The 14,840-nt window shown below is 41.2% G+C and overlaps 1 protein-coding gene across 2 annotated transcripts in view; it reads right to left on the bottom strand.

The window, feature by feature from the left end:
• The window catches only part of C15H3orf20 (chromosome 15 C3orf20 homolog), a 90,108-nt gene that overhangs the window by 63,748 nt on the left and 11,520 nt on the right, over nt 1–14,840 (bottom strand). For both annotated transcript variants that reach the window (XM_070574644.1, XM_070574645.1), the window contains exons 4-6: nt 12,949–13,068; nt 4,187–4,322; nt 2,904–3,188 (exon numbers count right to left, since the gene is read on the bottom strand). In XM_070574644.1, the coding sequence (XP_070430745.1) occupies nt 2,904–3,188; nt 4,187–4,322; nt 12,949–13,068 (541 nt within the window). The remainder of the gene's footprint in view (nt 1–2,903; nt 3,189–4,186; nt 4,323–12,948; nt 13,069–14,840) is intronic.

Here is a 14,840-nt window from a genome sequence, read left to right as displayed (position 1 = left end):
ACAAGTCAGGAAACAACAAGTGTTGGAGAGGATGTGGAGAGGAGGGAACCCTCGTACACTGCTGGTGGGAGTGCAAACTGGTGCAGTCACTCTGGAAAACAGTAAGGAGATTCCTCAAAAAATTAAGAATACAACTATCATACCATCCAGCTATTCCACTGCTGGGTATTTATCCAAAAAACATGAAAACATGAACACATGAAGATACATGTACCCCATATTCATTGCAGCATTATTCACTATAACCAAGACTTGGGAGCAACCTAAATGCCCACCAAGGAACGAATGGATAAAGAAGATGTGGTATATACACACAATGGAATTCTACTCAGCCATAAGAAACGATGAAATCTGGCCGTTTGTGACAGCACGGATAGACATTGAAGGTATTATGCTAAGCAGAATAAGTCAGAGGGAAAAAGCCAAATACTGTATGATCTCACTAATAAGTCGAAGATAAAAACAACAAACAATCACAGAGAGACAGAGACTGGATTGGTGGTTACCAGAGGGGAAGCGAGTAGGCAGGAGGGCAAAAGGGGTGCCTAGGCACATGTGTGTGATGATGGATTGCAATTAGTCTTTGGGTGGCCAACACGACGTAATCTACACAGGAATCAAAATATAATGATGTACACCTGAAATTTATATAATGTTATAAACCAATGTTAACACAATTTTTAAAATTTTTAAAAAACAAAAACAAACAAAAGAAAACAATACCATTTACAATTGCAACAAAAAGAATAAAATATCTAGGAATAAACTTAACCAAGGAGGTGAAAGACCTATACACTGACAACTATAAGACATTGTTCAAAGAAATCAAAGAGGACGTAAAGAAATGGAGACATATTCCATGCTCACGGATTGGAAGAATAAACCTAATTAAAATGTCCATACTACCTAAAGCAATCCACAGATTCAATGCAATCCTGATCAGAATCCCAATGACATTCTTCACAGAAATAGAACAAAGAATCTTAAAACGTATGGAAGGAGAAAAGATGCAGAACAGCCAAAAGCAATCCTGAGAAAAAAGAACAAAACTGGAGGCATCACAATCCCTGACTTCAAAATGTAGTACAAAGCTACAGTAATCAAAACAGCATGGTACTGGCACAAAACAGACACACTGATCAATGGAACAGAACAGAAAGCCCAGAAATAAAACCACACATCTATGGACAGGTAATCTTCAACAAAGGAGCCAAGAACATACAATGGAGAAAGGAAAGCCTCTTCAGTAAATGGTGTTGGGAAAATTGGACAGCCACATGCAAAAGAATGAAAGTAGACCATTATCTTACACCAGACACAAAAATTAACTCAAAATGGATTAAAGACTTGAAGGTAAGACGTGAAACCATAAAATTCCTAGAAGAAAATATAGGCAGCACACTCTTTGACACTGGTCTTAGCAGCATCTTTTCGAAAACCATGTCTGCTCAGGCAAGGGAAAGAAAAAACAAACAAAGGGGACTATATCAGACTGAAAAAACTTTTGAAAGGCAAAGGAAACCAGGAATAAAATGAAAAGACAACCCACCAACTGGGAGAAAATATTGGCAAATCATGTATCTGATAAGGGGTTAATTTCCAAAATATATAAAGATCTCATACAACTCAAAAACAAACAAAACAAGCAACCCAATCAAAAAATGGGCAGCGGATCTGAACAGACATTTTTGCTAAGAAGCTATACAGATGGCCAACAGGCACATGAAAAGATGTTCAACATCACTTATTACTAGGGAAATGCAAATCAAAACCACAATGAGGGGCTGGCCCGGGGGCACAGCAGTTAAGTTTGCAAATTCCTCTTCTTGGCGGCCCCAGGTTCACCGGTTCGGATCCCGGGTGTGGACATGGCACCGCTTGGCTAAGCCATGCTGTGGTAGGCGTCCCACATATAAAGTAGAGGAAGACGGGCACGGATATTAGCTCAGGGCCAGTCTTCCTCAGCAAAAAGAGGAGGATTGGCAGCAGATGTTAGCTCAGGGCTAATCTTCCTTAAAAAAAAAAAAAAACTACATGAGATATCACCTTACACCTGTTAGAATGGCTATAATTAACAGGACAAAAAATAACAAATGTTAAGAGGGTGTGGAGAAAAGGGGATCCTCTTACACTGCTGTTGGGAATGCAAACTGGTGCAGCCACTGTGGAAAAGAGTATGGAGATTTATCAAAAAATTAAAAACAGAAATACCATATCACCCAGCTATCCCACCACTGGGTATTTATCAAAGAACTTGAAATCAACAATTCAAAGAGACTTAGTCACCCCTATGTTCACTGAAGCATTATTCACAATAGCCAAGACGTGGAAGCAACCCAAGTGCCTATCGACTGATGAATGGATAGAGAAGACGTGGTGTATATATATATATATATATATATATATATATATATATATATATATATATATATATATAACAATGGAATATTATTCAGCCATAAAAAAGGCAAAATTGTCCCATTTGCAACAACATGGATGAACCTTGAGGGTATTACATTAAGTGAAATAACAGAGAAAGACAAACAGTGCATGATTTCATTCATCTGTGGAAGATAAACAAACACATGGAGAAAAAGAACAGATTAGTGGTCACCAGAGGGGAAGGGAGTTGGGGGTGGCGAAGGGGTAAAGGGGCACATTTATATGGTGACAGATAAAAACTAGACTATTGGCAGTGAGCACAATGCAGTCTATACAGAAACTGATAAATAAATAATGTACACCTGAAATTACACAGTGTTATAAACCATTATGACCTCAGTCAAATAACTGGGGGAAAAAACAAAATAAAAGCCAAAGTAAATACTGAGGCTTTTTCAAACCTGGGAGTTCTCAGGGGCGGAGTTGCTGGGGAGAAAGGGTGGCACCAAATAAAAGGATACTAAACGAAGGAGGACCCATCATAGAAAGTGTAATGCAACTTGCTGACCTTCTTGGCTGACTTGATGTCCTGTGACTGCCGGTTGAAGTGAGGATGGTGGGAGGCAGGGTGGTGGGGGGCGGGAGTGGAAGTGTGAGCACCAAGGGGGTGAGCGGGATGGGAGCTCAGGGGCTGAACGTCTCCTTTCAGGCCCGTCAATGAATGAGAGGGTATATTTGCCCTGTAGTTGCGTAAGATCACGGGGTAGGAGAGATTCCTCTCTTTCCATGCGGCCCTCTCGGCTTCTCTGCAGGGAAGGAGACCAACAAACCTTCTAGCTACTTGGCTCTCACTCACCAGGGCGGCTCCCTCCAGCCCCGCCCCAGCTCCCAAGACTCCCATCCATTTCCCCATCCCCAAAGTACCCCTGTCCCCACCCCGTCCCCTTCATCCTTAAAGGTAGTATTTCAGGGGACCCCTCTGAGCCCAGTCCTCGCCGGATTTCCACCTTCAGTGCTGGGGTGAGGACCTATAGAGAGGGAGTGTGTGCAGAAACGGGGCCTTGGGGGGCTGGAGGCTTCGCTCCCTCCCCAGTTCTGAGGTTACAGGAAAGAGAGCTCCCATCCAGAGCGTTACAGTAAGGGGCACACGGAGTGGCTGCCCTCTATCCGCGTTCTGTAGCTGCAAAAGTACTCAATGGTCCAGGAAGCCCACGACATACACGGCTTAGATGTGACTAGGTTTTAAATCCTTTACAGCCCGTGGTCTGGGCCTTCGGAGAAATGCAGACTAACTTGCTAGGATTTGGGGACCTGCCAAATCATAAATGTCACTTATCACCCATGTCACTGTTTTTCGTTTGTTTTCAGAGGTGCTTCTCTTTTCTGTAGGAGAATATCTGACAAACTATGTTAAGAAATAAACATTCAGGGCACAAAGGCTGCAAACGGTAAGAAGCTCTGCAAAGGGGCATCACTGGTGAGGAGACGAAGAGCAAAGACCACCAAGCTGTGGGACCTCACGCCATGCCTTACCCTCCTGCTCGGGCTGCCTCAGTTTCCTGATCAGCAAAATGGGCACCCGTCCCCTCTTCCCCATAAGGTTGTAGTAAGGACTGAAAAGGACTGTGAGTGGGAAAGGACTGGGGACATGCATGCGTGCGAGGGACGGCCACCCCTGTCCCTGTCATTGGGGGCCCTGGGTAGCCGAGACTTCCCCTCAGACACTTCCATGATTTCAGGCACACACAGGCGACTGCTGCCCACGCCATCCTCTCCCATCCACCCCCACCACTGAGGTGCTCACATACGGCGACACAACTCCTGCAGCTTCCCCCGGGCCTCGGGGCAGGGGTCGCTGAGCTGGGTGCTGTCAGAGGCAGAGGTCCCGGGGCCTCGGTGGCGGGGCGGTGTGGTGGGCTCTTCCACATTTTTCAATTTCCCTGTAATTGGAGATGAAGACGTTATGGAGGGCTTTTAGAAAATGGTCTCCCCAGATGCTGTGTCCACCCGAGGGTGAGCGGTGGGGAGAGCAGGACAGCGGCACCGCCTGAGAATCAAACTAATTGGGGAATTGTTTATGCTTCCCGGGCAGGTCACTCATGAAACAGAGACATCGCTCTGTGAGTCCACTGAGCCTGCGTCAGGAACAGACCGTGCAGAGTGGCGAATCCAGCTGTGTTTGCCAGACTAGTTCTAGTGAGCAGAGCACAGACGTGGCTGCCACGGACGCTGAAGTGATTCCCTTCTGATACCTCTGATCAAAGACAAAATGTCCCAGGGGGTCAGCACTGCCCTGGCGTTGGCTGATCTCAGGCCTTCTGCAGAGGGCAGTGTGTCGATTGAGACTTGCACTGCAATTTTTTTAAATAACTGTGGTAAAATACACATAAAAATTTACCATCCTAATCATTTATTTATTTATTTGGTGAGGAAGATTGGCCCTGAGCTAACATCTGTTGTCAATCTTCCTTTGTTTTTTTCCTCTCCAAAGTTCCCTAGGACATAGTTGTGTGTCCTAGTTGTAGTATATCCTTCTAATTCTTCTATGTGGGACGCCACCTCAGCACGGCCTGATGAGCGATGCCAGGTCAGCGCCCAGGATCCAAACTGGGGAACCCCGGGCCACCAAAGCAGAGTGCACGAACTTAACCACTCAGCCACAGGCTGGTCCTAACCATCTTAATCATTTTTAAGCGTACACTTCAGTCGTATGAAATACATTCACATTGTTGTATAGCCATCACCACCATCCATCTCTACAGCTCTTTTCTTCTTGTAAAATTAAAACTCTCTACTCATTAAACAATAACTCTCCATTCTCCACTCCCCCCGGGCCCTGGTGGCAACCACTGTTCTACCTTTTGGCTTTATAGTTTTGACTACTCTAAGTAGAACCATACAGCATTTGCCTTTTTGTCACCGGCTTATTTCATGCAGCATAATGTCCTCAAGCTTCATCCATGTTGTAGTATGTATCAGAATTTCCTTCCTTTTTAAGTCTTAGTAATATTCTATTGCATGTATAGACCACATTTTCTTGATGCACTCATCCACTGATGGATGCTTGGGTTGCTTCCACATTTGAGCTATTGTGAATAATGCTGCTATGAAGATGGATGTGCAAATATCTCTTCAAGATTATGCTTTCAATTTTTTTTTTTTTTTTGGCGAGGAAGGTTGGCCCTGAGCTAACATCTGTCGCCAATCTTCCTCTTTTTGCTTGAGGAAGACTGTCACTAAGCTAACATTTGTGCCAATCTTCTTCTATTTTGTATGCAGGATGCCGCCACAGCATGGCCTGACAAGCAGCGTGTATGTCTGTGCCCAGGATCCGAACCCACAAACCTTGGGCAGCTGAAGTAGAATGCTTGAATGTAACCACTATGCCACTGGACCAGCCCCTCAATTCTTTTGAGTATATACCCAGAGGTGGAATTTCTGGATCTTATGGTAATTCCATTTTTAATCTTTTGAGGAACTCCCGTAGAGTTTTCCACAGTGGCTGCACCATTTTACCTTCCCACCAGCAGTGCACAAGGTTTCCAACTTCTCCTACATCCTCTCCAGCTCTTGTTGCTTTCTGTTTTTTTGATAGTAGACATCCTACCGGGGGTGAGGTAGTATCTCGTTGTAGTTTTGACTTGCCTTTCCCTAATGATTAGTGATGTTGAGCATCTTTTCCTGTGCTTATTGCCATTTGCTTATCTTCTTTGGAGAAATGTCTATTCAAGTCCTTCGCCCATATTTGAATCAGGTTGTTTGTTGTGGTTGAGTTTTAGAAGTTCTCTATATATTATGGGTATCAATCCTTTATCAGATATATGATATGCAAATATTTTCTCCTATTCTGTGGGCTCCCTTTCTACTCTGTGGACAGTGCCTTTTGATGCATAAACTTTGAAAATGTTCATGCAGTCTATTTTTAGTCTATTTTTTCTTTTGTTGCCTGTACCTTTGGTGTCATATCCAAGAAATCATCACCAAATCCAAGGTGACGAAGCTTTTATCCTATGTTTTCTTCTAAGAGTTTTATTGTTTTACTTCGTATATTTAGGTCCTTGATCCATTTTGAGTTAATTTTTGTATATGGTGTTGGTAAGGACCCACTTCATTCTTTTGCATGTGGATATACAGGTTTCCCAGCATCATTTGTAGAAAAGACTGTCGTTTCTCCACTGAATTCTCCTGGCACTCTTGTCAAAAATAATTTGACCACACACGCAAAGATTTATTTTTGAGGTCTCCAGTCTATTTCACTGGTTTATACATCTGTCTTAATGCCGATGCCACACTGCTTTGATTATTGTAGATTTGTAGTCAGTTTTGAAATCAAGAAGTGTGAGTCCTCCAGTCTGGTTCTTTTTCAAGATTGTTTTGGCTATTTGGGGGTCCCCTGAGTTTCCATATGAATTTTAGGATGAATTTTTCTATTTCTGCAAAAAACATCACTGGGATTTTGATAAGGATTGCACTGAATCTGTAGCTGTCTCTGAATAGCACTGATGTGCTAACAATATTAAGTCTTCCGATCCATGAACATGGGATGCTTCCATTTATTTGTCTTCTTTAATTTCTTTCAACAATGTTGTATAGTTTTCATCGTACAAGTCTTTCGCCTCCTTGATTAAGTTAATTCCTAAGTATTTTATTCTTTTTATACTATTGTAAATGGAATTGTTTTTGTAGTGTCCTTTTCAGCTTGTTCATTGTTTGTGTATAGAAATGCAACTGATTTTTGTGTGTTGAGTTTGTATCCAGCTACTTTGCTGAATTCATTTACTAGTTCTAAGAGTTTTTTCGTGGAATCTTTCGGGTTTTCTACATATAAGATCATATCATCTGCAAACAGAGATAATTTTAATTCTTCCTTTCCAATGTGGATGCATTTTATTGCTTTTCTTATCTAATTTCTCTGGCTAGAACTTCTAGCATTATGTTGAATAGAAATGGTGAAAGCAGGTGTCATTGCCTTTGTTCCTGATCTTAGAGGAAAGGCTTTCAGTCTTTCACCATTGAATATGATGTTTGCTGTGGGTTTTTCATATATGACTTTTATTATGTGACGGTAGTTTCCTTCTACTTTTAGTTTGTTGAGTGTTTTTATCAGGAAAGGGTGTTGAATTGTCAAATGCTTTGTCTGTGGCAATTAAGACGATCATGTGGGGGGTTTTTTCCTTCATTGTGTTAACTGCTGTATTACATTGATTGAGTTTATGTATGTTGAACCATCCTTGCATTTCAGGAATAAATCCCACCTGGTGTCATGGTGTATAATCCTTTTAATATGCTGTTGAATTCTGTTTGCTAGTATTTCATGGAGGATTTTTGCATCAATGTTCATAAGGGATATTGGTCTGTAGTTTTCTTTTCGTGTAGCGTCTTTGTCTAGTTCTGGTATCAGGGTAATGCTGGCCTCATAGAATGAGTTGGGAAGTGTTCTCTCTTCAATTTCATGGAAAAGGTTGAGAATGATTGGCATTAGTTCTTTAAATATTTGGTAGAATTCATTCAGGTCCAGGGTTTTTCTTTCTTGGGAAATTTTTGATTACTCATTCAATCTCCTTATTATTTATAAGTCTATTCAAATATTTATTTCTTCAGGATTTAATCTTGGTAGGTTTTGTGTTTCTAGGAATCTGTTCACTTCATGTAGGTTATCTAATTTGTAGGTGTACAATTGTTCACAGCACTCTCTTATGATCGTTTTTATTTCTGTAGAATCAGAAGTAGTGTCCCCACTTTCAATTCATTTTAGTAATTTGAGTCTTCTCTCTTTTTTTCTTAGTTGATCTAGCTAAAAGTTTGTCAACTGATCTGTTGATCTTCTTGAATAATCAACTCTTGGTTTCACTCATTTTCTCTACTGTTTTGTTTACTCTCCGTTTCATTTCTCTCTGCTCTAATCTTTATCATTTCCTTCCGCTAGCTTTGGGTTTAGTTTCCTCTTCTTTTTCTACTTCCTTAAGTTGTAAAGTTAGGTTGTTTATTTGAGATCTTTCTTGCCTTTTAATGTAAGCATTTATAACTATAAATTTCTCCTTTAGTACCACTTTCACTGCATGCCATAAGTTTTGGTATGTTGTGTTTTCATTTTCATTCATCTCTAAGTATTTTCTAATTTCCCCTGTGATTTCTTCTATGATCTGTTGGTTGTTTAAGAGTGTGTCATTTAATTTTCACAATTTTGTGAATTTTCCAGTTTTCCTTCTGTTATTGATTTCTAACCTCATCCCATTGTGGTCAGAGAAGATACTTTGTATGGTATCTATGCATTTCAATCTATTAAGACTTAATTTGTGGGCTAATACATGATCTATCTTGAAAAATGTCCTACGTGCACCTGAGTTTTCTCAAGTGTATTCTGTTTTGCTGTTTGCGTTCTGTATGTGTCTGTTAGAGCTAGTTAGTTTATTGTGTTATATAAGAGCTCTATTTCCTTATTTATTTTCTCTCTAGTTGTTTTTTTCATTACTGTGAATAGGGTACTGAAGTTTCCAACTATTATTGTAAAACTTTCTATTTCTGTCTTTAATCTGTCAGTTTTTGCTTCATGTATTTTCCTGGTCTGTCATTAGGTGCATAAACGTTTACAATTGTTTTATCTTCTTGCCGTATTGAAGCTTTAATTAATATATAATGTCCTTCTTTGTCATTTGTAACTTTTTTTGATTTAAAGTCATTTTGTCTGATATTAGCATAGCCACACCTATTCTCTTTTGGTTACTATTTGTATGGAATATCTTTTTCCATCCTTTCACGTTCAACCTGTTTGTGTCTTTGGATCTCAAGTGAATCTCTTGTAGACAGCATATAGTTGGATCATGTGTTTTTATCCATTCTGCCAATTTGTCTTTTGATTGGAAAGTTTAATCCATTTGTATTTAAAGTAATTACTGATAATGAGGGACATCTGTCACTGTGCTATGTGTTTTCTATATGCCTTGTAGTTTTTGTCCCTCATTTCCTGCATTACTGTCTTGTTTGTGTTGAGTTGAATTTTTGTAGTGAAATCTTTCAATTCCTTTCTCATTTTCTTTTTTGTGTATAACCATTTTCTTTGGGGTTACCATGGGAATTATATTTAACATCCTAAAGTTATAACACTCTAATTTGAATTTTCACCAGCTTAACTCAATAACATACAAAAATTCTCCTCCTTTACACCCTTGTTCCTAGCTCTTTTAGTTGTTGATGTCATAAAATTACATCTTTATATATTATGTGCCCACCAACATAAACTCACAAATCTTTTAAATGTATTAGTCTTTTAAATTATGTAGAAATCAAGATTTGCAGTTAAAAGCCAAAGTTACAGTAATCGTAGCTCTTACACTAATAATATTTTTTCTTTAAATGTATTAGTCTTTCAAATCATGTAGGAAACAAAAAATGCAGTTACAAACCATTGTCACAATAATACTAGCTTTTATAATTGCCCATGTGTTTACGTTTATTGAGATCTTTATTTCTCCATATGGCTTTGAGATATATCTAGTGTCCTTTCATTTCACCTTGCAGGACTCCCATAAGATCTGCAGAGGAGGCCTAGTGGGCACGGATTCCCTCAGGTTTTTTTTTTTATCTTGGAATGTCTTAACATCTCCCTCACTTTTAAAGGACGGTTTTGCTGAATATAGGATTCTTGGTTGACAATTTTTTTCCTTTAGCACTTTGAATACAGTCACGCACTGCTTAATGACAGAGATATATTCTGAGAAAGGCATCATTAGGTGATTTTGTCATTTTGCCAACAACATAGAATGTACTTACACAAACCTAGATGGTAAAGCCTACTACACACCTAGGCTATATGGTACTAATCTTATGGGACCACTGTCACATATGCAGTCTGTCATTGACTGAAATGTCATTAAATGGCACATACTGTATGCTGGCCCAGTGCTTTCTGGCTTCCAAAGTTTCTGAAGAGAAATCTACCGATAATCTTATTGCGTATTTCTTGTAGTAACAACTTGCTTTTCTCTTGCTGCTTTCAAGATTCTTTGTCTTTTAAAAGTTTGATTATAATGTGTCTTGTGTGGGTCTCTATGAGTTCATCTTACTTGGAGTTTGTTAAGCTTCTTTGATGTTTATATTTATGTCTTTCATCAAAAAAATGGGGAAGTTTTTAGCCATTATTTATTCAAATATTCTCTCTGTCCCTTTCTCTCTCTCTTCTCCTTCTGGGACTCCCAAAATGCATATGTTATTCCTCTTGATGGTGTCCCTTAGGCCCTGTTCATTTTTTTTCAATCTTTTCTTTCTCTTCTTCAGATTCAATAATTTCCATTGTCCTATCTTCAAGTTCACTGATCCTTTCTTCTGCCTGCTCAAATCTGTGGATGGAGATGTTTTGTGCTTATTGCACTTATTTTCACAGTGATCTCCTGTGGCAAGTGTTAGGTGGTATGAGGATTTGGTGACATGAAATCGTGGAGGTGATCCTCCATGACAGAAGTTCCAAAGGCATCTATTCAGGTCCTGCCTGCTTCCTAGCCTCTGCTGCCTACCTGGCTGGATCCACTTGCTCTCCCTTGATATATGAAGGCTCAACTTCACCTTGGTCTCAAGAATGAAACCTGGCTTCAGGCCAAGGGCATTGTTCAGGCTCCAGCTGAGCCCTGAAGGCCGAAGAATGGAGACTTCCTCACTGTCAGCCAAGTCTTGGGGGTTTCCAGTGGTGCTTGGGTACCACCTCTGGTATCTGCCACCCTGAATGGTTCCTGGTCCCTTCCCCCATTCCTCCCACCACCAGAGACCAGAGACAACCCTGAGGCCCAGCTACCAGCTGGCTGAACTCATGAAACATCTACTAGCCTGAGCATCCATGTCTGGCCTGCCCCTGGTTGCCTTGGGGCCTCAAGACAACAGACTTCTCTCAGTTCTATTTCGTAAATTTGGGCTACTTTCCAGAAACAGTTGTTGTCTCCTCATGGAGTAGGCCCAACTCCTGGAGCCTGTGTGTTCCAAGTCTGCCTGGTCCTGTACCTGCAAAGGGGGCCAGCTGGTGAGGTGTGATAGCACGTGTACATGGAACAGATAGTGCAAGTCCCAAACCCAAAGTGACTCAATACACTACAATATATTGTCCCAACTGGGGAAGTCCCTAGAGTGAGAATGGGGATAATTAATAGTTATGTCAGGATGATAAACATAAACTGGGACATTCCTGGGCAAGAGAGGACACATGGTTACTATATACCATTAGGGAAGGTTAACCACCCATCCTAGCATGCACGTGTAAGAGTAATCCCAAACACTATCAAGAACCTAAAAGAAATGCAGCACCACTGAGCACACATCCTAGTGCAATTTTTTGCAACAAGATCATAACAATTGTATCTTAGTGGGGTAGTTTTCCTTCAAAGGAACTGTGTCAATTTAGGGCCAGCTCAGGAGGGGAGAAGATAAAACCAGGAGCACACCAAATGGGATATCAGAAATGATTCTATGGGTTATTGAACAATGAAAGAAAACGTATTGTAGAGGTAATGGAGCCAGGGAAACGAGAGGGGGCAGCTGAATCCACTCCATGCAGGGAAGCTGAGGCTGTCAACTCTATCAGGGAAGGCATTCTTTGTCTTAGAGTCCACATGTGTGCCCCCAGCATTTAGGACAGTGACTGACAACTAGCAACTATTCAGTACACATTTGTTCACTGATTGAAAGCATATAGGATCAGTTTGATACAGAGGGTGAGGCCTGGAGGAAGGGAAATCACACAGCCAGTCGGGGCGGGGTCAGGAATAAGATCCAAACTTCTCAACTTCCAGCCTTACCTCCAGTGTCCGTGGGAATCAATTGGACAGCCTTTGAGCATTCCCACCTTATGTGGATCCTCCCACCATCTCTTTGCAAATACAGTCCTCCCCCACCTACCCCATTTCACCACTCTGCCATCATAGCCTGGGGGCCCTGGAAGTTCCATGAAGTCTTGCCCTGCCCTCTCCAGCTCCAACTTCTCTCTCCCCTGAGCTTCTGGCTGCACAGTTGTTGCCATATTGTTTGGTCTCATCTGCCACCGGTTCTTTCCCTTAAGCGTTTCTTTCTGTTGTGTGTCTTTCTCAATAGCATAGGAATGAATGCCTTCTGTCTTTGTTTTCTGCCTGCACGAACTGGCCTAGTTTGGGACACTGTTAGGTTTAGTGTGCAAACACCTCTCTTCAGATACTGGTTCTCCTACTTGCTGTGTGAGTATGGGCAACACAGATCTCTCTCTGAGCAGATAGGGTGAGTTTGGGATATTGTAGGAGGTGGGAGATGAGGGTTCGATAGGGGTGTTGTCCCAGTAGAGGGGAACCACCTCACCAGGAATGGAGGGCGTATAAGCATTCAAACCAGGAGACTGCCCTGTGGAATGACTGGTTGAGACGTATCAGCTTTCACGGGAAAGAACCTGTGTCGATAGCTGCTGAGTCTCCAGCCAGGGGAGCTATATATCATTCCTATCAGAAAACTAAGTCAAACCAACCCATGAACCTACTCAGGGAATCTTCTAGCCCCCTCCCCACCCCCTTCTCCACCCCTGAAGATGGGTCAAGAGGTCTTGCTGGAAACCACTGTTACCTGTTTTCTTCTTGACTTCCCTTCCAGTTGAGAGGGAAAAGCTCAGACAGCCAGTAGCAGGTTCGTAGATAAGCTGGTAAGGAGAGTCCACGCCAATGGCGGAGATGTTGATGGGGGACTCTGGAGTGGAAGAGAGAGATTCTTCTTTTTTTAATTTTTTTAACCAAAAATGTAATATGGATTTTTTTGTTCTGACAGTATGGTAGACCAGATATTCTCAAGTGCCTTGTTGTTAAAAAAAACCCAGATCTTGGAGGGAAAGACTTTTTAATGCACGAGTGGCTGAAAGTAATTAAGGGAAACCTTTAAGGTTCCCCTCTACAGGGTCCCGCCTCCCATATCTCCCAAGAGTGAAATGACACCAGAGCAGGGAGCAGCAAGCACTCAAGGTGTTGTCACCCTACAGGCTACTGCAGATGTAAGCGCTGCACTAGGTCAAGAGAATACACCTCGGGCCAGCCAGAAGGAAATGTATAGTCGTCTATTTCCCCTCATCCAAGCCACAGAAATCAGATGCTTCTCCAACAACAGAACAGTCTCCAGCAGAATCACACTCTCCTGTGTAGAATCATTTGATATCTGGCCACGCAAGAATTAAAATTGAGCACCCCCATCACTCGTAGAAAATCTTGATCATTCTTAAATGACAAACTTCATCAAATCTTTGCTTATTTTCCCCCAAATATGGTTATTTAACTGATTAGGCATGAAATTGTTAGGAAATGTTAAGCAATTCATTCACTGACATGACTCATTCAAATTCATAAAGAAAATGGCAAACCTGACCTCACGAGTAGACAAAGATTATAAGCAGAGACGCACACTGGATGATGCAGACACGCCAACAGTCACCTTTGCTGGTGATCCCAAGGCTGGAATGGGAACAGCTTCAGTACCTCCAACTTAGCAGAAATGAAAAGAACTAACAATAGCAACGCTGGTAAAGATGGAATAAAATTAGCCAACTCTGGTGGGGTCGAGCAAATCCACCGAGAAAGCAAGCTATACACATATCGAGACCCTCTGCCTCAATAACCCCTCTCCCGGGAAACCAATCTTAATAGGCAATGCAACAGAGAGAAGAAGTGAGGTACACAAAGCTGCATATCATAATACACATTGTACTCATAACAAAAACCTGGAAACCTAAGCATTTGGTTAATTACGAAACATGAATGTTAGAAGGAGTCAACACCCACTCAAAGGGATAACTATTCAAGTATATAGCCATGTTGGAAAACATTTGTGCCTGTTAAGTAAAAGAAACTGAGAAACAGAAAAATTGCTGTATTCTTAAAAACCTGGATCTATATATTATATAGATAGATACATATAGATAGATAGACAAACAGACAAAGGGAACTGTAAGAGTGAAAAATAGCTATTACGTAAAGATGGCAAGATTATTTGTTCTTTTTTTTGGTACGTTGTAATTTAATGATACTGCCGTCAACTAAAAACGAAGAAGCAGTCCAGTTCTCTTTCACAACATGCCAAGACTAGTAGGTATCAGGACAGGAGACAAGGATGGAAACAAGTCTTATTACTGTGAAAATATTCCCCTAGCAAGGGGTATATTCCGGCTACAGCTTTAAGCGAAGAATACCTCAGACTCAGTTACAGCTTTGGTCTACTTCATGCAATAAGATGGGCCAGAAAAGCAAATTTCATGCAAAATAAATTGACAGAGTTTATATCTTCTTTTTAACGCCCTGGGAGAGCTAATTCAAGTCCTTCTAGGACGAATGCTTTTCCGAAAGAAATGGATCGCTCCTTCATTTCTATTCTGTTATTTAGATTTCTTTCTTTTTCAAACTCTAGGCTTGTTTAAAGAGAGGAGCATCTGAAACAGAAGTGCCAGAGAGAGATTTCGAGAGAGAGATGTCCTGGAG

Source organism: Equus przewalskii, chromosome 15, assembly GCF_037783145.1.
Source record: "Equus przewalskii isolate Varuska chromosome 15, EquPr2, whole genome shotgun sequence".
NCBI classification, from domain to species: Eukaryota; Metazoa; Chordata; class Mammalia; order Perissodactyla; family Equidae; genus Equus; species Equus przewalskii.
The sequence above is the reverse complement of the archived record's forward strand: the minus strand, read 5'-3'. Positions and strand labels throughout refer to the sequence as shown.